Here is a 27,751-nt window from a genome sequence, read left to right as displayed (position 1 = left end):
CGTAAAGGTACAAAAATCTTAGAAGGAAATCTATGTGACTTTGAGTTAGGCAAGGAGTCCTTATATGACAGCAGAAGCATAGCTTATTAAAAAATAAGGTGTATTTTATCAAAATTAAAACCTTTTTCTCCATGAAAGAATTAACAAGGGCAAGTCAAAGGCTTGGAGAAAATTATTTCAAATTGCATTTCTGGCAGAAGATTTATATCCAGAACATATAAAGAAAATTCAAACTCAACATTAAGAAAACAAAAAAACTCAGTAAAAAATAGGCAAAAAATTTTCAAAGACAGTTAATGCAAAGGAGATAAAAGTATGGCAAATAACTACATGAAAAGATATTCAGTGTCACTAACACGTCAAAAATTAACATTTTCTAAATTAAACTTGCTGTCTGACCAACAGCTCTTTTCAAGGTGAGTTATGATTCCATGTATATGACATTCTGGAAAAGCAAAACTATAGAGACATGGTACCAATTACCAGGTTAATGGGTGGGAGAAAAAGCCTGACTGCAAAGGAAGCCCAAAGAAGGTATCTTTGATATTCTGGAACTGGTCTATATCCTAGCAGAGATGACGACTGCAAGAAATTATACACCTATAAGAATTCATATGACTGTTTTTCCCCCAAATCCAACTTTACTGCACATGAACTTTAAAAGACTTTACAAAGGAATGAAAAACAAAACAAAGCCAGACAAGAAATAAACCAGATTATTCCAAAGAAAAAAATACTACAACGTAGTACATTTGTGAAGAATAATATAAGGCAGATAATTAGACCCAGTTTCAGAGGAACTTATAAGTCTAGTAAAAAATATAAAGGTAAAAGGAAACTTTTAAACAATGGATTCACATAATTTAATTTATGTTAAAAAAATCATGCACAGCAGGTTAAGGACCCAGTGTCATCACTGAAGTGGTTTGGGTTGCTGTGGTGGCAGAGGTTCCACCCCTAGCCTGGGAGCTTCCACGAGCCATGGGCACAGTCAAAAAAAAAAAAAAAATCACTTAGGTTGTTTTCAATACAACAGATTGATAGACAAAAGAAAGAATCAGGGTTTATGTAGGTGATTAAGGAAAGAGAAATGTATTTAGTTAATCCCTAAGGATTGAGGTTAGGTACATAATCACACCTGTAACTGAGCAAGCAAATACTAGAAAAGAGAGCTGTCTGCAAAGATAGCAAGTTTAATTTAGGACATTTTAATTCTGAAGTGTTAGGAAATATTTTGGTGAAAATGTAAAGTTACTGAAATCACTCTTAGAGAACTATATTTCAGCCTATAATGTTCCAAACCTCAGCACTGAAAATTAGATGTGACGCACTGTTTTAGCTAAGTTGCAATAAACTTTGTGTAATTACTATTTTACTCAAGCTGTATTTGATATTTTCGTTTAAAAGAACAGTTGGGAACTAAACATCTGTTTACCTCCACAACAAAGCTGGGAAGAAAAGCCCTGAGGAATCCTCCAATAGCATACTATGTAATTTATGGATTCTACTTAAAGAAATCTGTATCTTTAGGCCTCATTTTCCATTAACGTATCACTATCATAATCTCATTTTTGAAAAGGAGGCCTTATGCCTATTTTTCATTCTTCTTAGTGTTTTTTGTCCTTATAACATTTAAAAAAAAATTTATAGCACATACTCCATCTGGACACTTTGATGCAGGTATTCTGTGACTAAGGATTGAGATTAACTTCTGTCCCTGGAGGAAGTTTCATCCCATCTTTTCCTCCTTTGAAATATCTTCATGTAGAACATAATTGTTTTATTTCCCAAAATTTGATCACAGTGTTAATTTTGCATTATTCTTCTTCCACTCACCTGCTCACTTCTATAGGGTCATCTTTGATTATACTTATTTTTCAATTACTTAACTTCTACTTTTTGTTTTTATTTTTCTTCTCTTTATATTAGGTTACCTAAAACTTTCCTTTTGGGATATTTCACCCTCATCACCTCCCTTGGCACTTGAGACCCACTAAGATGGCTATAATAAGAGCTAATAAGAAGTTTGTGAGAATATGGAGAATTGGCAACCCATACACATTCCTGATGAGAATGCAAAAGGGTGCACCTCCTTTGGAAAATAGTTTGCTAGTTTCTCAACAGGTTACATCTAGAGTTACCACATGACCCCTCAATGCCACTCCTAGGTATATACTCAAGAGAAATGAAAATATATCTCCACATGAACTTGTAGACAAATGTTGATAGTGGCATAATTCAAAGAGCCAAAAAGGGGGAAAAACGCAAATGAAAAAGGAGAAAGAAAACGTCATATGAATACAATGAAATGCTATTTGGCAATAAAAGAAATGATACATTGATATACACTACATCACAGATAAACCTTGTAAACATTTGTGCCAAGTAAAAGAAAACAGTCAAAAAAGAACACAGATTGCATGAGTCTATTTATATGAAATGTCCAGAATAAGAAAATCTATAGAGGAGTTCCTATTGTGGCTCAGAAGGTTAAGAACCTGACTAGTATCCATGAGGATGTAGGTTCGATTCTTGGCCCCACTCAGTGGGTTTAAGGATCTGGTATTGCTGCAAGGTGCAGCATAGAACACAGATGCTGACTGGATCTGGTGTTGCTATGGCTGTGGCATAGGCTGGCAGCTGCAGCTCAGATTCAACCCCTAGCCCGGGAACTCCCATATGCCACAGACGTGGCCCTAAAAAGAAAAAAGAAAAAAATTCTATGGACAGGAACTAGAGTAGTGAGTGTCTAAAACTGAGGGAGTAGGAGACAAACGGAGAGTGACCATAACGGGTACGTAGTTTCCTTCCGGAGTGATGAAAATGTTGTAAAATTGTGATGATGGCTGCAGAGGCACTGAATTATGCAGTTTAAATGGGTGAATTGTGCTATATATGAATTATAAATCGATAAAAGTATTTTAAAAATAAATTTAGAAATTTGAAAACAAGCTAAAAATTAGACAATTGTGTGTAAAACTGAGTCTCAATTTTTTTACTATTCCTGTATAATTTACGGGGAAAAAAAAGATACCAATTAACATTAGTACTTGTTAGGAAAAATATGCATGTTAAAATTTAAGAGTAATCATTAAAGAAAAAAATACAAAATGTATACTCAAACTTCTAAGAGGAAAAAAAAAAGATTATTAAGGGGACATTTAATTCAATAGAAAGTAGGGAAGAAGAAACACATACGGCTTGAGAAAGCATCCTAAAAAGTGAAAAGTAAAATGGAGAAAAACTTAAAAACACATAAATAATCACAGTAAGTAGAAATTCATTAACCTGTCACTTAAAAGTCAGATTTTCAGAGTTCCCCTTGTGGCTTTAGGGGATACAAATCTGACTAGCATCCATGAGGATGCAGATTCAATCCCTGGCCTCGCTCAGTGGATCAAGGATCCAGCGTTGCCATGAGCTGTGGCATAGGTCGCAGCCGCAGCTCAGATCCGTGTCTGTTGTGGTGCAGGCCCGTGGCTACAGCTCCAATTCGACCCCTAGCCTGGGAACTTCCATATGCTATGGGTGTGGCCCTAAAACGCAAAAAAAAAAAAAGGTAAGGAAATGAAAATAGATTTACCAGGGAAATTCCAACAAAATGATACCATGTCTAAGTTTGTATAAAACAAGATATAAATTAAGACAAAAAAATTCCAATAGAGACAAAGAGCATCCAAAATGGTTAAAACAACAATTCAAGTCCTCCCTTAATAATGAATACAAACACCAGATGAACATAAGTAAGGGAATATAGGATCCAAACAACATAATAAACCAACCAATCCAACAGGCATATATGAAGCATTATTCCCCAAACAAGATATACATTCTTCTTAAGTGTACATGAGATATTGTCCAGGATATACCATATTTTAGGTCATAAATTCAGTCTCGATAAATTAAAAAAATAGATAATACATGAAAAGTATCTCCTTAAATGACAGCAGGATTTAGTTAGAAATCAAAAACAGAAGGAAACCTGGAAAACTTAGAATTGGGGGGACGTTAAACAGCATACTCCTAAACAATGAACAACTCAGAAGAAATCACAAGGGAAATTAGAAAGTATTTAGTGACAAATGAAAAAGAACAAAATAGAAAAACTGATGGGATGCAGTGGAAGCAGTGCTAAGGGTAATTTTTAGCTAGGACAAGAAAGATCTCAAATCAACAACCTTACTTTAAACTTACAGAACTAAGAAAAGAACTAAACCCAAAGCTAGCAGAAGGAAGGAAATAATAAGGATTTAAAAAGAGATAAATGAAATATAAAATAGTAAAATAATAGAGAAAATCAACAAAACCAACAGTTGGTTCTTTAAACAGATCAACAAAATTGACAAAAATTTGGCTAGATTTACTGAGGAAAAAAAAAGATTCAATTTACAAAAAATAAAAAATTCAAAATATTAGTGATACGCCTCTGACAGAATCCAGGGGCCACAGTTAGGATAATGATCAACAAACCTGGAGCAGCAGCCAATGGTGGTGTGTTATCTGGCCAGGATCTGTGGGGGTGATTAATAATGGATGGTATCCCAGGAGCCCAAAATAGATGGGCAGCCAACAATGCTGCTATTTAACATTTACTTTTATTTTAAGTAGGAATGGAGGGATGGAGGCTGAGGGTTGTTGCCCCCAGACAAAATCTGACCCTCTGTTCAATTCCCTCAGAAGAGTTAATTTACAAACCCAGAACTGAACAGGTGGGCTGGGTCCATAGAAGAAAGGACATCTTGAAACATCTTGCAAAGTGTATAAAATGATCCCCATAGAGACTTTTATAGATCCTTTTACAAAGAGACCTGTGTATATTCGGGTATATACAGAGGCTACACCTGGGAAAATACGTAGTGCAAGGGGAGTAAGTAGATATTTTGATTATTATTAGACTCAGGGTTAGAGATGACACAGATATCCAGGGACCAAAAATATCATCGTGGCCCTGCTAGAGTTAGTGTGTTTTCAGAGGTCAGGTAACACATTCTGCCTAAATGCTGACTCACAGTGAGCAAACATGTCTGTGCACCCAGCCAGAGAGAATTTCCCTGCTTCTCAAGCATGTAATTAGAATTTACGTATCAAGTGGTTAGAGTAACCCCTACATTGTATCCCTGGCCTGTGGGGTAAGACCTATCAGAGTGGGAAAGACCAAGGGCAACCTCTGAAAATACCCTCCATCTGGTCGAGACGATACCTCAAAAACATGTAATCCCAGTGGGACTGTGGAGATTAATACCACCATTAAAAACCTAAAATGGTACAAGTGTAGGGGTCCTTGCCATATCTCCATTTAATTTACCAGGTTTAACTTCTTTAAAAATTCAAACTTTTCAGACTCACGCAGACTTACTTTTCCACATACCAGAAAAAGTCTTATTTTTAAAATAATTTCTTTCAGTTTTCAAACCATTCACTATATTACACGACCAACTCGAACAACATCATCCTTTAAATCTATACATGAAAGGACTGAGATTTACAGACAGGTGACCTACCAATGAGGGCACGGAAAGCGAAAATCAGAGCCAGGCTCTGTGTGTAAGTACCTTGCTAGTACGGGCTCAATTATAACTGTTTACCACCAGAACTCTGCACAATATAAAATAAAAAACTGACGCAAAGTTTAGGAACCAGCCTCCATCAAACCATGACTAAACCGAAAAGCTGACACACCTTCCTAATGCTACTTCAGTATCTTAGAAACAGCAATTGCAGTAATAGTGGCCTGAATAAAGGATATCTGTAAATGCTGACTTGTCTAATAATACTCTTTTAAAATTTAACAAGTCCTTTATTAAAGAAAAAAAAAACAACTTCAAAGCATTCTGTCCATGTTTTTGCTTAACAATGAGACAATTTTAAAACTATCTAATTTACATTTCACTACGGAAAAACATTTAAATGATAAAAAACCTATCAAATATATTTTATCTCACACAATGATTAGAATATTTTATATTGCTTAGTCCATGATGACAACATAATAATTACGATCATCTCTAAGACACAGTACACACTAACACTAGCTTTCTTTTACTTCATAAAAGAGCTACTGAACTTAAAAATGCGCACAAATTCAAAGGCTTAAAATAAAACCCTAAACATTTAAATAATTTACATATATATTCAGCTCTGCGAATTTTTACATGGAATGGAACGTTTCAGCATATTAACGTCCACATTATTCTGTCAAAAAACTTTTATTTTCATGCATTAAATAATGCTCATTTGATTATAGCTTCTAATACTTTCCAAAAACATTGTAACCTAAGTAATATGCTGAATAGTCATTAATATTCAGAGGTACAAAATCAAAAACATTAAATATATTTAAGATATTTCCTCAATTTCATTTTCAAGGGACAAATTTAAACTATAAACAGATTTTGCACATTAGTGATAAATGTGTTTTAGCATTAAATTCTGGAAATTAATACTAGTTAAGGGCCGTAGACAAACATAATTGTTTTCAGAGCAATGTGGCCAACATGGCAAAGGTTTTAACAAGAAGTGAATAAATGAACAGAGAATGTATAAATTAGAGAAAAGAATTTAGAAAGCTGAACGGCTGTAAATGAAGATGAGAGAAATTAGACTTGCTACATATGGGCCCGTTTGGATAAATTAGAAGAGCTATTACAGGGAGACAGATTTCAGCTCAATTATAAAGAACAATTAGTTATCTGAGGATAGAAAATGCTATCTGAGGAGATGGCGTATTTCCTGTCATTAAAGGCGTTCGGGCATGAGTTAGACCAGGGGTTGGGCAAATACGTCCACAGGCAGAATTCAGCCTACCAGCTGTTTTTACAATAAAGGTTTATTGCAACATAGCCGCTCCCATTCATTGCCACACTGACTGTGGCTGCTTTTAGCACCATAACAGCAGAGTTGCACAGAAGCAACAGAGACCTTACAGCCCACAAATCTTGAAACAGTTACTATCTGGACCTTGACAGAAAATGTTTGCTAACCGCTGTGAATAAGTTATTAGGAATTCAAGTATTGTATGGTGTCTTGACAAGATAACCAGTAACGTGAACTTGGATTGAGGAAACTGCTGGGCATATGCAAGGATCGGGCCGTACAGGTTCTTTACTGTACAAGGCAGGCCAGACAACTTGGTGAGTCAAAGTCAAGATTATCTGCACTCTCTTTGTAAAGTATGTTCTATGATATCTGCCAGAAGGAAGAAAAACACATGTGTTTAATTTGCACAAAGCCACCCAGTGGACCAGCATAAGCTCTACACATCATGATCACGTTAACAAAAATAACATTCTTTTTAATCCAGATCATTTCAGATGCCATCACACAATTCTATAACTGAAACTGAGCTTCTCCTCACCCAGTGCTCCTCTATTTACATTCCATGGAGAAGAAAATGAATGCCCAATGAAAAGAGTTCTTATGTTTTGAGAAATACTCAAACTCTACCCTCTTTTAGAATGATACATTGAAAATTAGCATATTAAAACCTGTGAGAAAAAAACTGAGAAGTAATGTCAGTTAAAAACAAATGAAAAGTCAAAAACGAATGAAAAGAGCCCTATTTAACTTTAATATACAAAGCATTTTCAAAGTTAATTATAAAACCATGTTTTATAAACCTAATGCTAATGTCTCAAATAGCTAATGTTCATACGCAAAGTCATATTTGGTACTTCCAGATTATAAGCTCTTTGAGGACAGAAAATACACAATTTTCTCATCCTCTACAGATTTTAGCACCTTGCTAAGCACCTATGATAATTACCTAAGAAATAATTCTTGATTTGAATTTTAGGAGATGTACTTAGTCCACATGGTGAATGCACTGTTAATTCCATTAATTAAAACAGGCTTTAACTACTTACGTGATGGGGAACACAGGGTTATCACTGAATCCATTAGCTATTAAATAGTACTAACAAAATAATCCTGCAAAAGTATATTTTAAATATGTTTCTTTTTCTCTACAGTATATATTCAAGCATATAAAACTATGCAACACACGCTATATATGATATTTACTGTTAAAAAATTGACAAAATACCTATCAGATTGATAGAACATATATCAGAATACAGATTTAACAAATTCAATGTCAGTAAAAGCAAATTACCTGAAGAAGGTGACAAAAAACTGCACAAGATCCATGATTGTATTGTGTTGTGAGAATGCAATCTGAAAAATCAAAATTAAAGAAAGTTTGAAACACTGAATATATGGTCTTCTACGAAGTGATGATGTTTCATGGCATTTTTAAATACAACATTTTTAAAGCATCAAGAAATCAGCATCACCATCCTATAAATGATATGTGCTGGAATCAAAACTTCCTCTAGAACACCAAATATATTCAACTACTGATGATAAACTTTGCATAAAACATTAAATGGCTTAACAAAACCATTATAAAATTACTTCAGGAATGTATGCTAAGACTTTCACATGAAATCCTATGGCATATTAAATGTGCCTAAAACATGCAAGTAAGTTTCTTTACCTAATAATGACCACATTTTCTATCAATAGAGTTGATAAATACCCTGTATGCCAAAAAATTAATTTCAACTCTATTAAGGAAACTGAGGAAACTTGTTTTTCCTACATATCCTTGTCTAGAGAAGCTGCATACACCCACGTTGTTTTACACCCCCTCAAAGAACAAAATATGTCACCTCTATTTATATTTTCATGGTAATAAGAAGTAAATTTTGAGGGAAGAAACAGGTCAATAAGTGAAAGTTGTTCTCCACTTTTCTTCATATTTTAGAGATCATACTGTAACACAGTTCTCAAGGACGTATTATATAGTGTACTGGTCAATAATGCAGCATCTTAAATCTGATATTACATTCCAACTTTTGGAGTTCCCGTCGTGGCGCAGTGGTTAACGAATCCGACTAGGAACCATGAGGTTGCAGATTCGGTCCCTGCCCTTGCTCAGTGGGTTAACAATCCGGCGTTGCCGTGAGCTGTGGTGTAGGTCGCAGATGCGGCTCGGATCCCACGTTGCTGTGGCTCTGGCGTAGGCCGGTGGCTACAGCTCCGATTCGACCCCTAGCCTGGGAACCTCCATATGCCACAGGAGCGGCCCAAGAAATAGCAACAACAACAACAACAACAAAAGACAAAAAAAAAATCCAACTTTTCACTTACTAGATGTAAATATTTTGGAAAACTATTTAACCTATTTTTGATCCATATGTGAATGATAATAACAAAAGCACCAATCTCATAATGTTAGAGGGAAGATTAACTGAGTTAACTGAAGCAAAAGTAATTCTATAGTATCCGGTATATAGTAGGTATAATATAATAAATATTATTTTTATGTCATGTATAAAAAGGATGGTCAGCATAAGTGAATTTCCCTGACAGCTGAAGATGAGCAATGATTAATTAAGGTTTTGAAATCTCCTTTTCCTTTAATAATCTCTTCTGAAAATCCTTCAAAAACATGTAATAGAATTTCCACTTCCAGGGAACATGGACTAAAAGGAATGAGATTTCTCTCTTGTCCTAAACAACTAGAAAACTATACAGGATATATGGAAAAACCATATTCAGACATGAGACAAAAGGCAGAGGAGGATATAACTCATAAGTGAAGGAAAACAATGGAGATGAGCCTCATAATTGCCCCAGCTTTCAGTGCAAATAATTGAAATGGCATTCTAAAATAACATCATCGTTTCTCATGCAAAATAAAGAACAGTCAGTTGAGAAGATGGTTAAACTTTTGGTGTATATATTTGAAAGCTTGAGTATAATAACATTCATTTCCAAAAGGCTTCTAAGCATTTTAAGAATTACAAAATACACAGAGACTGAGGAAAGATAATTGCTATAGGAGATTGGTTATAGGTGAACATGTTTTTAGAGATTTAGGGGAAAAAATCTTTTAAAATGTAAAAGATTTGAGATAAATTTTCTCCCCAGGCACTGTCCATGAAAGTGTCTTAGAAACAGGGCTAATCAAATAATATTGTCACCAGTAACTTAAATCCATGGGAAGAGAATTCTGAATAGAGCAACTGAGAACTGGACAATCTTCAAAAGGATAATTATTTTTGAAATCATAATAAATGAAACTGATTTAAGATAAACTGGAATAGGAAAGTAAACAGTTTTGAGAAATATCTAAATGAAAAAGAAGAAAAATGAGCTTCAATAAGGGCTTGAATAAATTAGCAAATGTATGGAAAAGAGAAAAGATGAAATAAATTAAAAATTAATACATATAGCAAAATAAATAAAAATAAAGGAATAAGACAAAGTATATATACAAGGACTGCACTAAATGTGAACAAATTGAATCCTCATCAAGAGACTTCCACAACACATTAAAAAGCATAATTCAGCTTCATTTTTATATATAAAACACATCTATAGCAATAACATATTTACAGCCAAAATATAAAGTATTATGAAAAAGCAGGCTCTTAAAAACAACCAAAAAAGGCATGAGGGATAATATTAACAGCAGAGTTAAAGTCAAAATCATAAAACCTTGCCAAATAAAATGTATAAGGCATAAAGAATACCTAAAAGTAATAAACCTTATGCACCACAAACATAGTCCAAGTAAGTAAAAACATAATATCTGCACTTACAAAGAGAAGTAGATAATAACATTATGGAATAATTATGTTATGGAATTATGTAATTATGGAATTTTGATACATATCTCTCGTTCAGAACCTATATGATCAAGCAGACAAAAAAAGTTATTCAGTCATTTAAAATATGAAGAACTATTCAAAGAAACATTTACATAAGTTCTGCCCTAGGAGCCGGTGACCCCCTTGAAAATAAGACAAAATCCCTGCTCTCCCAATAGTGGGAGACAGAAAATAACCAATAGCAGGAAACAGAAAATAACCAGGTAAACTTAAAAGCAGATGTGATAATTTCCAATAGTGGTAAATGTTAAGAAAAAACAAGGCGATAGGAAGTGCAAGGATGTGTGACTAATTAAGTTCAGGTAGTTAGGGATAGCCTTACTGAAGACATGATAAATGACCTGATACACAAATAATAAGGAAGGTAAGGCCACACAAAGATCCATTAATAGCAGATTCCAGGCTTAAGGAATAGTATGCTTTGGATAGAGATGTTCTGAGAAACTAAAGTCACAAGAGCTGGAGTATTGTGAGCTAGGGATAGAGTAGTCAAAAATAAGGTTAGAGTGACAAACGGGGGTTAATTCACTTAGGTCCCTGGCAGGATAAAAAGTTTTACATTGTAAGAGCTGAGCCAGGGAGTAACACGATCTAACTTTCAAGGAAAAAAAAAAAATCATTCCAACTGCTGGTTGAGGAAGGGATGACAGAGGAAAGCAAGGATGTTAAAAATAAGGATATTGTATTTTTCTAGTTATGAGATGATAGCAGCTTGCACAAGAGTAGAAGCCATGGAGACAAAACTAGGTTGATGGGCACATAATTTAGCATAAACATGAGGAGGCATGGTAAAGGATTAGATATGACACATTTAAAACTTCTAAGAGGAAATTCAAGGCCACCTCATTATTAGAGTTAAAAAAAGCGATCCATCAGGAAGGAAGCAACCAAGAAAGTGCTGTGTCAAGGATGTCAAGGAAAAGGAAAGTTGCAAGAAGGAAGAGGTGGACGGTTTTGTTGGTTGAATAAGATGAGAATGAGAATGTGACTATTAAATTTGAAAACATCAACTTTGTGCCTAAATTAAATGCACTTTCACTGATGAGGTGGGGATGTTAATCTTAGCAAAGTGAGCATGGAATGTGAGGAAGTAGAGACAGCAACTACAGACTGGACTTTCAAAAGGTCTGTTAAAAAACTGAGCAAAAATAATCAGCCACAGGTACAACAGGAAAAAAATCTTTTCTTAAATTCATAGAGCATTTAGAAAGGTGGGCAGTAAACACTATGCAGAGAAACTACTTAAAAATGTTAAATGGTAGTGATTTTATGCACTATATCATCAGATTAAAATAAAAATCAAAACTATTTTGAATTTTGAACATAATCAAAAGAAGTTTTAACTACTTGGAAATTTAAGAAATATAATCTATGAAGCAGAGGTCTAGGTGGACAGTGGGAGTGGAAGCATAGTTTTTAATAACCTTGAGTTTCCATACCAAAATTATCTATCTATATACCTATGGTAACTAAATTGTAAAGTCAAATACATACATATGAAAAAAAATTCAACAAAATTAAATGAAAAATTATCCCCCCTTGAATGCCAAACCATGAACAGGTATGGATAGGCCACAACACAAGGCATACATGGTGCCAAAATCAGCGTGGGAGTAGGAAGAGGGAATCAACGTGAAAATTCAAAAGGTGTTCACTGGAATCAGGCAGGCCAATCTGAATGCAGAAGGTAAAAATGGAAGTGGATCTGCTCATTCCAAGAGCATATGAGTGTAAAGGGTCCTCGGGAAGTTCCAAAAGGAGCTAGAACAGCTTGGGCCACATGAATTTTCAAAAGCAACCAGTCAAATCTCTATTCCAGGACAGTACCCATATTGAGGAAAAACTGTTGGAAACGAAATCAAAATTGAACAGAGCAGGGGAAAAAGGAAACAAAGGAAAGAAGGTCCAATTAGGGAGAGGAACAAAGCCAGGAAATCTTTAAAAAGCAAGTGACACATTTTTAGGGGGGAAAAAAATATATATATATATATATATGGGTCTTGCCACTAATTTCTTTGTAAATCACTATTACCACTTTCATTCTTTAACATATAACGGCTTTTGCATTCCTTCAAGATAAGTGATGCATAAACAATGGGAATAGACCAACAGTGTTAAAATAAACTTAGACTGGCAAAGCTTAAGATTGAAACTGGTACTGCAGGATTTTATCAAGGTTTGCTTGCCCTCTCTGTGTCCTTATAACTAAGTAACTTGGAACAAAAATCATGTTTGGGGGCAAATGTGCAAAATACACATGCATGAAAAAGAACATGTGAAATCACTCCTTGGTGTCTAAAAATATGCAGAAGTGCTGAGAACAAACTTGAGAGAAAGGCAGGGGTAGCAGAAAGAAATGATATTAGCATTAGGTGCAAATGGATCTGACTATTCACAGTATTTACCCAGAAAGAATATACGGCAACTCCAGACCCATTCCAAAGAAACTGGAAGACCCACAGAGAAAGGAGTAAGTACACCAGAGGGAGAACCACTCAAGTGCTGGTGGGCAATTGGTCTTCATGTGGCTGGCCCCCCTGAATATCACACTTCTCTGAGACACTTACATAAAGTGTCTGCCCTCTCTCTTCTTCTATACCCTTCTGTGAACCTACTTCTTTTACAATCAATCTAAAATTATCTTAATGATTGGTCGATCTCTAGTTAAAATAACTGTCCACACTAAAATGTAAATTCTTTGAGAATACTGGCCTTTTTTGTATTGTTCATGGCACCGTTCCAGTATCAAGAACGGTATTTGGTGCATAGCACATAGTAAGCATCTAAAAAAATTGGATGAATAAATGAATAAATTTATATAGCAAACTTTAGCACAAGAGTATTCTTACGAATTTAAATATCCTTGTTAAAAGCCATGAAAGGAAGGAGGACAGATGTTATTTTCAGAAATAATTAAGAAGTATATACTTATTTCAATTTATTTTATAAATAATTATATAGCCTATAAGTACCAGCTAATTTCAGATCATAAAATACTATTTTTCCTTATAAAATTTATATTTATTGTAGAGGTCAGATATCATTAAAATATGCATTTCTGTATAAAATGTTTTCATTTGTTTATAAGCACAAAAAATTTGTGTAAGATCCACCAGTTACAATTTTATCTAGAATATAAAATATTTTGAAATCAAGATACCAGAAGTGGTTTCCTAACATGTTTTTACCTCAGTTTCTTAAATTCAACAGTAAACGTTTTTCCTTATGTTTCTAGAGATTTTTTTCAGAAGGCAACTTATTTCAAAATATGATCTACTCATCTAAAACAGGTGGTATTACCTGAGAAATTGTTTAACTAATGAGAAAACAAAGACAGCTTTAAAAGAGTGTCATTTAGCTAATTTTACTTAGAAAACAGTAAGACGAATTGATATAACAAAAACAACACTCTATAAATTTGTATTTTCCCTGAAACTGTATCTCCAGTGGATAAGCTACATTTCTGACTAAAATTTCTAACTGTCTAATCAGAAAGATTGCTATTCAATCTGTGAATGATGCTATGTCTATTGCGTGGCCTTCTACAGATAATCAATATGTTCCAATTTGGTTTTGTGGTCATTCGCATGAAAAATACGACGTTTACTTAAGAAGAATTTAACATTAGTTTTCAAACTTTAGTCAGCAAAAATGCACCTTTGAAATTCTCTTTTCTTTAATGATTTTATTCTAGTTATCCAATAATTATGCAAATTAATCCAAATCAGGAAACCAATTAATAGTAAAATTTCATAATATCCTCATTTTCCCCATGTTTTTAAAGTGCCCCCAAATAATCCATAAAATGACATGTTAAAAACAGCTGAAACTATAGCAACAGTGATAACACATTTTGTCCATTTGAGATTAAAGGCACATTTATATTGAAAACATGTCCAAAATGTGAAACCTGAATTAAAGATATGCTATGTTTTTCATTAACAATAATAATGATCATCACTTTGACTTTATGATTTGATGAAAAAGTTGCATTAAGTGCACTTGGATAGAGAAGTAGATTAATAGCTTGATATTTACCACAAAATGTCAGATTTTGTAAGAGAGGAAAAAATGTTCTTATTATGAAGGACAAATTGGTGTATTTGTACAAAATGTCAGCTTGCTATAAACTCTGATATAACACTGAGGTATACAAAAGTGAAAATAATAAAAGAATGTACTAAAATGATCAAATTCACCTAACAAACCAAAAGTAAAATAGAGGTTCTTCAATCTGCTGTTTGGATTATGGTCCTTCATAATGATGACATGTTCTACCAAACATACAAAGAGGAACTTCTCAAACTTTTCCAAAAGGTTGAAGAAGGGACACTCCCAAAGACATTCTATGAAGCCACCATTACCCTAATACCAAAACCAGACAAAGATACTACCAAAAAAGAAAATCATAGGCCAATATCTTTGATGAGTATAGACGCAAAAAGTCTCAACAAAATGTTAGTCAGTTGAATCCAACAACATATAAAAAAGGTCCTACACCATGACCAAGTGGGATTCATCCCAGGTTCACAAGGATGGTTCTGGTTTAACAGAAGCAAATCAATCAACATCATACACCACATTAACAAAAGAAAACTCAAAAACCACATGATCATCTCAATAGATGCAGAAAAAGTACTTGACTAAGTCCAACATCCATTCACAATGAAAACTCTTACTAAAGTGGGTGTAGAGGTGACATACCTTAACATAATCAAAGCCATTAATGACAAACCCACAGCAAATATAATACTCAATGGAGAAAAGCTGAAAGCCTTCCCACTAAAATCTGGAACAAGACAGGGATGCCCACTCTCACCACTTTTATTCAACATAGTATTGGAAGTCCTAGCCACAGCAATCAGACAAACAAAAAGATAGCCAAATTGGAAGAGAAGACGTAAAATTGTCACTGCATGCAGATAACATACTATATTCAGAAAAACTACTCGAACTGATCAATGCATTCAGCAAAGCAGCAGGATACATGATTAACATTCAGAAATCAGTTGCATTTCTGTCTACTAACAATGATGATATAAAAGCAGAGTAAAGTAATGGAAGTGAGTCATCTAGTCATACCTTAAAGACAACCAGGCTATGTTCCAGGCAAGGTTTCAAAATCTCCTTAGGCATTTATTTACTCATTTTAAAAAAATAAATAAAAACAAACTTGGGCTTAAATTAACTATTAATGGATAAGAACAACTAGGATAATCTGTCTCAGATAAACATAAACTTCCTACAAGTAACTAAACACTGCATATTAATAATATGATTTGTATAATTCCTGATAAAGTAATATTTAAGAAAATATGACTAAACAGAAAATAGATGATTTTTAAAAGGAGAATAGTACCTATTTCTGCATAAAAACACGGGGAACAAATATACTGGCCAAGTCTCCATAAATACTATACAATTTACTCTGATTATAAATCCTTGAATGTTGTCTATAAATATTTAGTGGGTTTAATTCTTTTTAGAATAAATAAACGCCTTGTAAAGGCACTCATAACTTTCCTCCTGTTTCATGCAAAAACTTAACTGGTCCTTCTGTCTTCAGCTTCATAACTCTCTGATCATTCTTCGCCCAGCTGGCAAAATGCTCTTTTTGAAACTTAAGGAGTCTCCTATAATTCCCCTCATCACAATCCTTAATTCTCCCACTTAAATTTCCTCAGTGTTGTTCCATTACTTTCATCTTGGACTCCACCTTCCCTGACATGGCAATGATCTGAAATATTTGGCCCTTGCTTCTTTCTTGAAGCAGAGCATCATTAGCACTGCAGTCTGATCAGACTACACTACTATTAACCCCTTTACTTCGTTTTGCACAAGCCATCCCCTCCTGCCCTAACACCTTCTCTTGGGTAACTCCTATCGAAGTACTCATTTCCTGGTGGTTTTAGATTCTGTTTGGTGGCCCTGAATTGTACACCTCTCATTCCTACCATATCTTTTTACCACAGGACCACTAAAAAGAGTTAACATTTATTAAAGTGCTTATTTTATTGCCCAGTCACTGTACCAAGTGCTTTGCATACACTCATATTTAATCTAAAGAATAACCCCATAAAATATGTCATGCCATTAAATTCCTCTTACACAAGGAAACAAAGGTTTATAGATTATCCAGGTAACAAGCAGTGGACCTAAAATGGAAATCAATGCATTCTGACCCTAATTCTTAAGTTGTACACTTTCCTAGCATCAGTTAATCACTGTGTACGGTGATAATTAGCATACCTGTCTTTTCTTTGCACTTGACTCCAAGATATTTCAAGTCAGGCATTACAATACATAGTTATATATTCTTAGCAACTAGCAAAGAACCTAGCATTTGTACTTATAGCTGTTTAGTGGATGAACTGCAGTATCTTCTAGAGATGTACCTAATGTTCTAAATAGAAAGTTTTAAAACAGTTTTAAGTTAAAGGATATATTTTTTCAAAAACAGTATTGTTATGTGTAAAACAAACATAACCTTTAAAATGACAAGACAAAACTTTGCATTTGTACTGCTACCTGTTCTTAATTATTTTACTAGCATATTTATGAGGTTTCTTGAAGAGTCTCAGGTTTTAACTCAAAAAATCAAAGATATAAAACAGCAAGAGTAATGGTGAATCTGGAAGTCTATATGTAATTTATGCTTTTAACACAACGTTTTATAAATTATATTTTTCCACAAGCTTGCTTTTCCTCTATAATTTATTAAGTGATCAAATGGGAGCTTCCTTTTAAACAGTAATGTTCACTAAACCAACTTCATCATTGAATCCTACTTCTAAAACGTCAGAAATCAGGTTTATATCTAAGACTTCAAAGTAGCAAGTGTAGCCAACACTCTTAGTAAAGCATGTGGTAATATTTAAATATCAATTTTTCATAAATATGTATTCCTACTAAATAAGTAATAAAACCATCTGCATTGAAAAAGGCATTAATAATTTTAAGGAAACAACTAAGACAATGAAATTTCAAAGAACATTTTCTACAGATACCTAATTTTGGATATTTTTAAGGTTAAATCTCTACTCTTTTCTCTCCACTAAACCTAGACTAATGGACCAGAATGCAGTGAATTGGGTGCTTTCTAGAATAAAGTGCTTTCAAAGATGATTTAGTCGGTCCCCACAATTGCTCGGATGTTTTCGCCCCTAAATGTAAAATTTCCAGTTTTTTTAAACTAGATCAAAAACAATGCCATCAGAGAACTTAGGTTTTATTATAATAAAACGTGAGTTTTAAGTTGAGGTTCAATAAAAAAAATTATGAAATCATATGGGTATTTGATGTAGTAGAAAACAGAGTTAAAATTACATGATAATTTTAACGTAACTACAGGGGTTTGGGGTTAAATTTAGGAAATCCTTTCAACTTTGGTCTTGAGCAGGTCTTTTACCTCAGAGGACACTGGGCAGAAGAAAATAATGAGCAAAAGAGACAAAAAAAATAAAGAGGTCAATACTATCTGTAGTATACTTTAATATTATATTATCCTTGAGGGTTGTTTTACATTGAATCCAATATATGAAATAAAATCTGATGGTGCTGAGTACTGTTAAATTCCAGATTTGGTATAAAACTAACAGCACAGTTATGATGCAATTTGCTCTATGAGGAACTTCTTTATGGTGACTTTTCATTCATTCATAAATACTTTCATGTTTTGATTTTTTTTTCAATTACACAGTACACTTACTCTGGCTATACTAATTACAGATTCACATAAGTATCTAAATAATATAGTAATTTAGATGATCTAAATAATGCTATTTAGGTATTACATGAATAGAATACAGCCTCCAATTCAATTCACTGTGAAGTCCTGAGTAATCAGCTTCTTTCAATACCAGTTTCTCCATCGAAAGGTTTTCGGGGCAATAAAGCAGCTGAAGAGGCTGAAGAATAGCCTCTTTATGACGCTAAGTTTAATAACAGCTAAATCCTCTCAATTGCTGTACACATACACACATTAAAAATTAGCTCCAGTGTATGTGGGTTACCTGTAAAGAATCCTAATGTTCCTCACATTAGAAAGAGTCCAATCGAGGATCTCACATTTCAAACCAGGAACCCAGGAAGTTTTGCTTCTTCTCACCCTAATCCTTTCCCAAAGCTCTTGAAAGAGCAAGAAAGTATGTTGAAGAATGAGGATCAATAATAAATTAGAAGAAAATGTAAAAGTAAATAAATGTTAACTCCCACCACCCGGAGGTCATCACCTCTCTTGGACTGGGGTGCTTTGATCTACACTACAGGTTTTTTTTGTTTTGTTTTGTTTTGTTTTTGTCTTTTTGTTGTTGTTGTTGTTGTTGCTATTTCTTGGGCTGCTCCCGCGGCATATGGAGATTCCCAGGCCAGGGGTTGAATCGGAGTTGTAGCCACCGGCCTAAGCCAGAGCCACAGCAACGCAGGATCCGAGCCGCGTCTGCGACCTACACCACAGCTCATGGCAACGCCGGATCGTTAACCCACTGAGCAAGGGCAGGGACCGAACCCGCAACCTCATGGTTCCTAGTCGGATTCGTTAACCACTGCGCCACGACGGGAACTTCTACACTACAGGTTTTAAGTAGAAGAAGCGAAAGTTTTGGTTTAGGAGGGTGTATGAAAAAGTAGGAAAAATAAAAATAGAAACAGCTTATTATGCCAAATGATGACTTTTAATGGACATAAGTAAAATATCCAAATAGGAATATGAAACTCCGACTTAAATAAGATGAGCTTAAGGGAATAAATATATACTGATATGATCTCTGATATATATTCTACATATTTATTCACATATATGCAAAACTTAAAATTATGTATGATATTTATTATTTTTATCTTTGTTCACTATGAATAGTTTATATATATATGTGTGTATATATATTTGTTGTTGTTGTTGCCTTTTTAGGGCCGAACCTGTGGCAAATGGTGGTTCCCAGGCTAGGGGTCTAATCAGAGCTGTTGCTGCCAGCCTTCACCAGAGCCACAGCAACACCAGATCTGAGCCTCATCTGCGACCTACACCACAGGTCACCGCAACGCCGGATCCTTAACCCACTGAGCGAGGCCAGGGATAGAACCTGCAACCTAAAATTTCCTAGTTGGATTCGTTTCTGCTGCGCCACGACAGGAACTCTTTTTTTTTTTTTTGTATTATATATATTTTGGTTTCAACATGTTTTACTTTTAGGGTTTTAATATCTCTACATACTTAATATTGATTTATATTGTTTACTACACTCTTCCACTTACCCTCCTAGGAAAAGACTCAAAATAAATCATGCACCTGTATTTGAAACTGACTCTTTAGAGCTTACAATAAAACATGAATGTACAGCTTTGTAATGTTAATTCATTAAATGAATACTAAATATTTTTTGTTACAGAATTGAGAGAATTTGTAGCATAATTTTAATTTATATCATTTTAGTTTTGAATTTCAAAACTATACATGATATAGGAAGTCTGAGAAGACTACAATTTAAATAACAGATTTGCTCTCTTGAAATATCTTGCCATGTCTTATATATTGTGGTGACAAATATATTTAATATATTTAAATATGTCAAATCCAGAAAGACTAATATTTGCAATACATTCATAGTGAAATGCCAATAACACATTTATTGAGGTATAATTTACATACAATAACCTCCACTCAAGTGGATATAATGATGGATTTTGGCAATTTTTACAAAGCATATAATTGCAACCAAGATATAGAACAACTTTGTGTGTGTGTGTATATGTGTGTGTGTGTGTGTGGTCTTTTTAGGGCCGCAGCCGTGGCATATGGAGGTTCCCAGGCTAGGGTCTAATCAGAGCTACAGCTACCGGCCTACACCATAGCCACAGCAACACCAGATCCGAGCCGAGTCTGCGACTTACACCACAGCTCAGGGCAATGCCGGAACCTTAACCCACTGAGTGAGGCCAGGGATCGAACCTGCAACTTCATGGTTCCTAGTCAGATTCGTTTCCACTGCAGCATGAGAGGAACTCCAGAACAACTATTTTTTTTGTCAGATATGTGTATTCAAATTATTTTCTCTCAGTCTCTGGATTGCCCTTAAATTTCTTAAATATGCCAAATGAAAAAAAGAATTTTAAAATTCTGGTGAAGTTCTTCCAATCAATTTTTTGTTTCACTGTTTCTGTTCTTTGTTTTAAAAGGTCATTGTCGGAGTTTCCTTGTGGTGCAATGGGTAAAGAATCCAGCATTGTCACTAAACCAGCTCGGGTTGCTGCTGTGACGCATGTTTGATCCCTGGCCCGGGAACTTCCATATACCGCAGTGTGGCCCAAAAATAAAAATAAATAAATAAATAAAAAGTCAGTGTCTATCCCAAATTAGATAGGTTTGTCGCCCATACTATTTTGCAGACATTAACAATGTTATTAGCTCTGACATTTTGGTCTACAATCCATTCTAAAGTAATTTTTTTGCATGCAAGATAAGGAACAAAACTCTTTTTATTTCCAATAGTTATACTGTTTCCAGCAACATTTCTGGGAAAAAAACTTTTCTATTGATTTACATTGCCATCCCTCTCAAAAATAAACCAACCGTGTATGATCAAATCTATTCTGGACTATCCAATCTATTTCATTGCTCTATATGTCTATCATTTCATCAAAACCTCATGTCCTGAAATTACATAGTGTAAGTCTTTCAATATTTTCTTATTTTTAATATTCTAGGCCATTCATTTTCATTTAATTTTTCAACAATTTTATACTATTTTTAGAAACATAGAAAAATTATATAGTACAAAAAGTCCCCATTCACCCTCATGTTTAGTTTCCCCTATTATTAATGTCTTATATTATTACATTTGTTATAATTCAGTACTAATATACATAGCTTATTATTACTTAAAATCCATAATGAATTCACACTTCCTCAGTTCTTATCTAATGTTCTGTTACTATTCCAGCATCCCATCAAGGATACCAAATTATATTTAGCATTGATGTCTCCTTAAGCACCTCTTGGCTGTGAAAATTTCTCGGATTTTCCTAGTTTTTATTATCTTGATAGTATTGAGGAGTAAGAGTAAGGCATTTGGTAGAACACCCATCAAATGGCATTTGCAAGACTTTTTTGTCTTGATTAGACTGAGGTTATGGGTCTTCGGAGATTAAGCGCAATTTTTATCACTTCATAACAAAGGTAGATACTATCAACATTACATACTACTTTTTTGATGTCCCGACCTTGTTAACCTAGCTGATGTTGTGTCTGTGAGGTCTTTGTTTCCCATTCTAAAGTTACTCGTTTTATTACTTTTCCATACTGCACACTTTGGAAGGAAGTCCTATGTACAACCAACACTTGAGAAGTGGGAAATTATGGACCATCTTCTTCAGCACAGGTTATCTACATAAATTATTTGGTATTCTTCTGCACAAAAAATTTCCATTTATCTATTTAGTCATTAATATCAGTATGGAGTCATGTATAACTACTGTATACTTTGCATCATGATCCAATACTACCTTAATTTACTATGAAATTGTTTCAGCTTTGACCACTGGGAATTCTTTCATTTGGTTCTTGTGTCCTTTTGATATATTCCCATAATTTCGTGTTTTGGTTTTTGTTTTAACAGTTCCTTATTTTCTGGCACTATAAGATACTCGAGGCTCAGCTTGTGTACTTCCTACCCCAGTTCGTGAATCAACCATTTCTTCAAGGAGTCCTGGTTCCCCTCATTGGAGGATAATATTAGAAACCAAAATCTTGGCACTGGGTTTGCTTGTTGATACTACTGTGTTATTGTTTCTGTGCTCTCTCAGCTGACAGAACAAGGAAATACATATGTGCGTATATGTATATACACTAACTTCTGTGTACAACCATATCAATAAATATTTCCATGTAAAAACATTGGTATCTATACTAAACTAACAATGAGTTCATGTTTGTAGATTTTTTGTAGATAGCTTTATTAGATTGAGCAATTCAGAAGGATTTTTTTAAATGATCAATAAATTTGGTAAATCTCTAGTCCTATCAAATTAAAAAAGAGAAAAGCCATAAATTACCAACATAAAAAATGAAACTGAGGACATTTTTGCAAATGCCACAGAAAAGGATAATACGACAACCCTTGGAACAATCTAATGCCCATAAATTCAACATCCTTGACAAAATGAAGAAATTGAAATATACAAAATAATCAGTTTGTTGAAGAAGAAATAAATAGAACTATAACTATTAATCAAATTGGATTGCTTGTTTAAAACCTTCAAACAACACAATAAAACCAACAAAGTAAATCAACTATAATTGACTAAATATAACCATATATATAAGAACTATATATAATCAACTATAGGCAAAGATGGCTTCATTAAAAACTTCTACGTATGTAAGTAGGAAATAATACTAATTCTACACATTTTCCTTTGGAAAATAGAAAAGGAGATAACACTTTAACATTTATTTTATGAGACTAGCACTACCCTGATAACAAAACCAGACAAGGAAATTATAAGAAAAAGACATGTAAAGACAAATATCTTTCATTAACATAGAAAGAAATCCTCAATAAATATTAGCAAATGGAACCCAGCAATGTATAAAAAAGGTAATAAATCAGTACACAAACCTGGTTCAACATGCAAAATCAATCCCTGTAATTTGCCAAGATTGAAAGTGAATTACCAAAGAAACATCTCAACAGATGCAGAAAAAGTGTTTGAAAAAATTCAACATTAATTCTTGATATAAAAAAAGCCTCAAAAAAAAAGTTCCTAGACAAAGTAACTTCCCTAACTAAATTAAAGAGCTTCTTAGAAAACCTTTAGCTAATGTAACACTTAATGGTAAAAGAAAAAATGTTTTCCCTTTAAGATTGGAAGCAAGGCAAGGATGTCTGATTGCACCACCTCTCCTCAACACCACACTGAAGCTCTTTCCCAGTGGAATCAACCAAGAAAAGATATGGAAAGAATTGAAAAGGAAGAAATAAAACTATCTTTATGATTGTTTATCCCCAAAACTAATATAGATATTAAATGAATTTAGCAATTTTGCCAAATACAAATTAAAGTTACAAAAATCTATTGCATTTCTATATGCAGATGATCATGGTTTGACTTACAATTTTTCAACTTTACAATGGTGTGAAAGCAATATGCATGTAGTAGAAACTATACTTCACATACTGAAATTTTGATCTTTTCCCAGGCTAGTGGTAAGTGGAAAGATACTCTTTCATGATGCTGAGCAGGGGCTGTGAGCCACAGCTCCCAGTCAGCCATTCAATCACCAGGGTAAACAGCCAAGACACTTCCAAACATTCTGTACCCTTTCCAAAAATTAAATGAGATATTCAACACTTTGATACCAAATAGGCTTCACATTAGATGACTTTGCCCAAATATAGGCTAATATAGGTGTTCTGAGCACATTTAAGGTAGGCTAGTTTAAGCTATGGTGTTCAGTAGGTTGGGTATATTAAATACAATTTTACTTGTGATATTTTCAAATTACCATGGGTTTATTGAGACATAACCCCATTGTAACTCAAAGAAAATCAGTACTAACAATAAAAAGCTGGAAATAGGAATGAAAAAATTATATAATAATAGTATTAAAAAACTAAAATTACTTAGGAATAAGTCTGATAAAATATGTGTAAAACACACAGGTTGAAGATTACAAAACGCCAATGAAAGAAATAAAATAAGGCCTGAATAACAAAGAGATCAACAGTGGTCATGACTTATAAGACTCAATAGGATTATGTCCATTCTCCCAATCTAATACATAAATGCAATGCAATCACAATCAAAATCCCAGAAGGTTGTTTTTTTTTCTGTCTTTTGTGTTTTGAGGGCTGCACCAGCAGCATATGCAGGTTCCCAGGCTAGGGGTCTAATTGAAGCTACAGCTGCCGGCCTACGCCACAGCCACAGCAATGTGGGATCCAAGCCATGTCTGCGACCTACACCACAGCTCACAGCAATACCAGATCCTTAACCCACTGAGCGAGGCCAGGGATCAAACCCACAACCTCACGGTTCCTAGTCAGATTCGTTTCTGCTGTGCCACAACAGGAACAACCCAGAAGGATTTCTTCTAGAATTTTTTTTGTTTTTAAAAGGAGATCCTAGCACTTATATGAAAGGGCAAGGGCACTAGAAAGCCAAAACAATTTTTAAAAAGGAGGACAAAATTAGAAGACTCACACTATCTGATCCAAGACTTAGAAAAAATTTAGTGATCAAAGCAATGTGAGCTGATGAACAGACACACAGATGAATGGAGTAGAACAGAAAGCCTCGAAACAGCTGCACATAAATAGAGTCAACTGATTCTGACAAAGGTTCAAAGGCAGTTCAATTAAGACAGGATAAACTGTTTAATAAATGATGCTGGAACTATTAGGCATCCAATTACAATATGTAAATATCAGCCCATACCTTAAAACTTACAGAAAGTTATTTCAAAATGAATCGTAGACCTAACAACAAAAAAAACCTTGAAGTTATAAACTTGTAGAAGAAATAATAGGAGAAAATCATTACCTAGGTTAAACAAGGACTTCTTAAATACATCAAAAACATGTCCATTCAAGAAAAATAAATAAATTCAAAAAAACCTGATAAATTGCACTGATTAAAATTATAAATATCTGTTCTTCAAAAGACTGCTGGGAGAAAGAATAAGACATAATGTGACAAAAAATATCTGCAACACATGTCTCACAAAGAACTTGTATTCAAAATACATAAAGAACTCTCGAAACTCAATAAAAACCAAATTAAGACATGTGCAAAAGTTTGAACACACTTCACTAAAGAAGAAATATGCATGCGAAATAAACCCATGAAAAAATAGTTAACATCATTAGTCTTTAGGTAAAGTCAAATTCAAAACAATTCCCACTCATATATCTTAGAATAGCTACAATTAAAACAACAAAGTTGACACTACCAAGTACTATAGACGATGAGAGAAAATAGAACACTAATAATATTACTAATGGAAATGCAAAATTATACAAACATTTTGGTAAATAGTTGGCAGATTCTAAAAGGCAAAGGTACACTTACTGTACGACCTAGCTATCTAACATGCAGATACCCTGTAAGGTAACTGAAAACAAAGACTCACACAAAAACCCATAGGTGAACATTTATAGTGGTTTTATTAACTATTGTCCTAAACTCAAAACAGCCTAAAAATCCATCAACTGGTGACTAGATAAACAAATTCATATGTATATTCAGTCCATAGAATACTACTAAATAATACAAAAGAATAAACTCTTCATGCAGATATCAACTTGGATGACTTCAAAACAAATACATACTCTGTAATTATACAGAAGTTATAGAAAGGCAAATCTATAGTGGTAGAAGGTAGAATAACTTTTTCCTGAGGCCTGAGGTTGGGGAGGGATGACTAACAGCAAAGGGATGCAAAGAAACTTTTCGGTTAATGAAATAGTTTTAAATCTTGACTGTAGAGGAGGTTATATGCGTAATTTCCAAAATTCATAAAATTGTGCACTTAAAATGAATAAATATGATTGTGTGTAAATTACACCTTAATGAAGGTAAAAAAATTTTTAAATACCACTGAAAACTACAAGTCTACATACTGTATGATACAAATTTTACGACACTTTAGAAAAGTCAGAATGTCAAGAGGTTAGCTAAACTACTCCATGGTATTGCTGCTTCAGCATCCAACTTTTTAAAGTTTTATTGAAATATAGTTAATTTACAAGGCTGTGACAATTTCTGCTGTAAAACAAAGTGACCCAGTCATACATATACTTATATCCATTTGCATGGGTCAAACAGCCTGTTGGAGCCTTTAAACTGACCTTAGCCTCACATGCAAGTGTATGCACAGGAAAATAGCCCAGAAAGTCACAAGTAAATGCAAGTTCCTTACAGTAACCATGATGAACAGTCTTCCTTTACTTCCCAGGACCTTTCCCTTGTGTGACCCTTAAATAAGATCCCTGGGAAGCCTGCCAAAAAGCCAGTGCTTTTCATTTAAATTGACCAGTCCAGCCTTACCCTGGGGACCCAGAAGAACTCCAAACATGACCCTGACAAAGGCAAGAGTTGCATGTCCTGATGTTTCCTCTCCCTGTGCCCTGACTTGACCGTCCTGTGTGGTCCCTGCCAGATACCACCTCTAGGACCTGTGAGTAATAAACTTCTCTATTTCTTTCCTTATGGTCTTTTGATGAACTATAACTCACCATCCAATACCCCAGGGTTCTACCTAACAAATGCTAATTAAATAAAATACAACACAAAATTATAAGGAAAGAAAACAGATCAATGGTTTTAAAGATTGGAAGTAAGGAGAGAGGGTGACAACAAGTGTGCCATATGAGGATATCTGGGGAGTGACAGAAATGTTCTCTAACATGACTGGTGGTGGTTACACAACTGTATGCATCCAAACTCAAAGAAATGGACAGAGTAATTTTTAAAGTGAAAAAAATTTTAGATAAGCATGATGGCAAATTTTGTATCAAATCATTAGTTATAATGATAAATGTAGATAGCACTAATTCATCTATTAGGATATTTTAAATTGTTTTACAAAGCAGAACCCAACTAAATGCTATAAAAATAAAAACCCTAAAATAAAGTGATTCAATAAGGCTAGAAATAAAAAGAGAAAAGTTTACCAGGCACATGAAAACAAAAAGAAAGCAAAGATAGAGATCCTGATATTGACAAATTGTAAGTAAAGCCAAAAAGCACGAAACTTGAAAAGAAGAGCACTTTTTTTAAAAAAATTTTACTTTTTTTCTTTTTATGGCTGCACCCGTGGTTTATGGAAGTGCTCAGGCTAGGGGTCAAATCAGAGCTGCATCTGCCAGCCTACACCACAGCCATGACAACAACAAATCTGAGCCAAATCTGTGACCTATACCACAGCTTACAGCAACACAAGATCCTTAACCCACTGAGTGAGGCCAGGGATGGAACCCATATCCTCATAGACAACAAAGAGGGTTCTTAACCCACCGAGGCACAACGGGAACTCCAGAAGAACACTTTTTAATGCTAAAAGTCAAAATTCATAGCAA

General features: G+C 34.2%; 1 protein-coding gene across 1 annotated transcript in view; it reads right to left on the bottom strand.

Moving 5' to 3' along the window:
• The window catches only part of ATRNL1 (attractin like 1), a 765,538-nt gene that overhangs the window by 398,589 nt on the left and 339,198 nt on the right, over positions 1 to 27,751 (bottom strand). The window contains exon 25 of the mRNA XM_047760605.1: positions 8,111 to 8,172. Within this exon, the coding sequence (XP_047616561.1) occupies positions 8,111 to 8,172 (62 nt within the window). The remainder of the gene's footprint in view (positions 1 to 8,110; positions 8,173 to 27,751) is intronic.

Source organism: Phacochoerus africanus, chromosome 15 (assembly GCF_016906955.1).
Source record: "Phacochoerus africanus isolate WHEZ1 chromosome 15, ROS_Pafr_v1, whole genome shotgun sequence".
NCBI classification, from domain to species: Eukaryota; Metazoa; Chordata; class Mammalia; order Artiodactyla; family Suidae; genus Phacochoerus; species Phacochoerus africanus.
The sequence above is the reverse complement of the archived record's forward strand: the minus strand, read 5'-3'. Positions and strand labels throughout refer to the sequence as shown.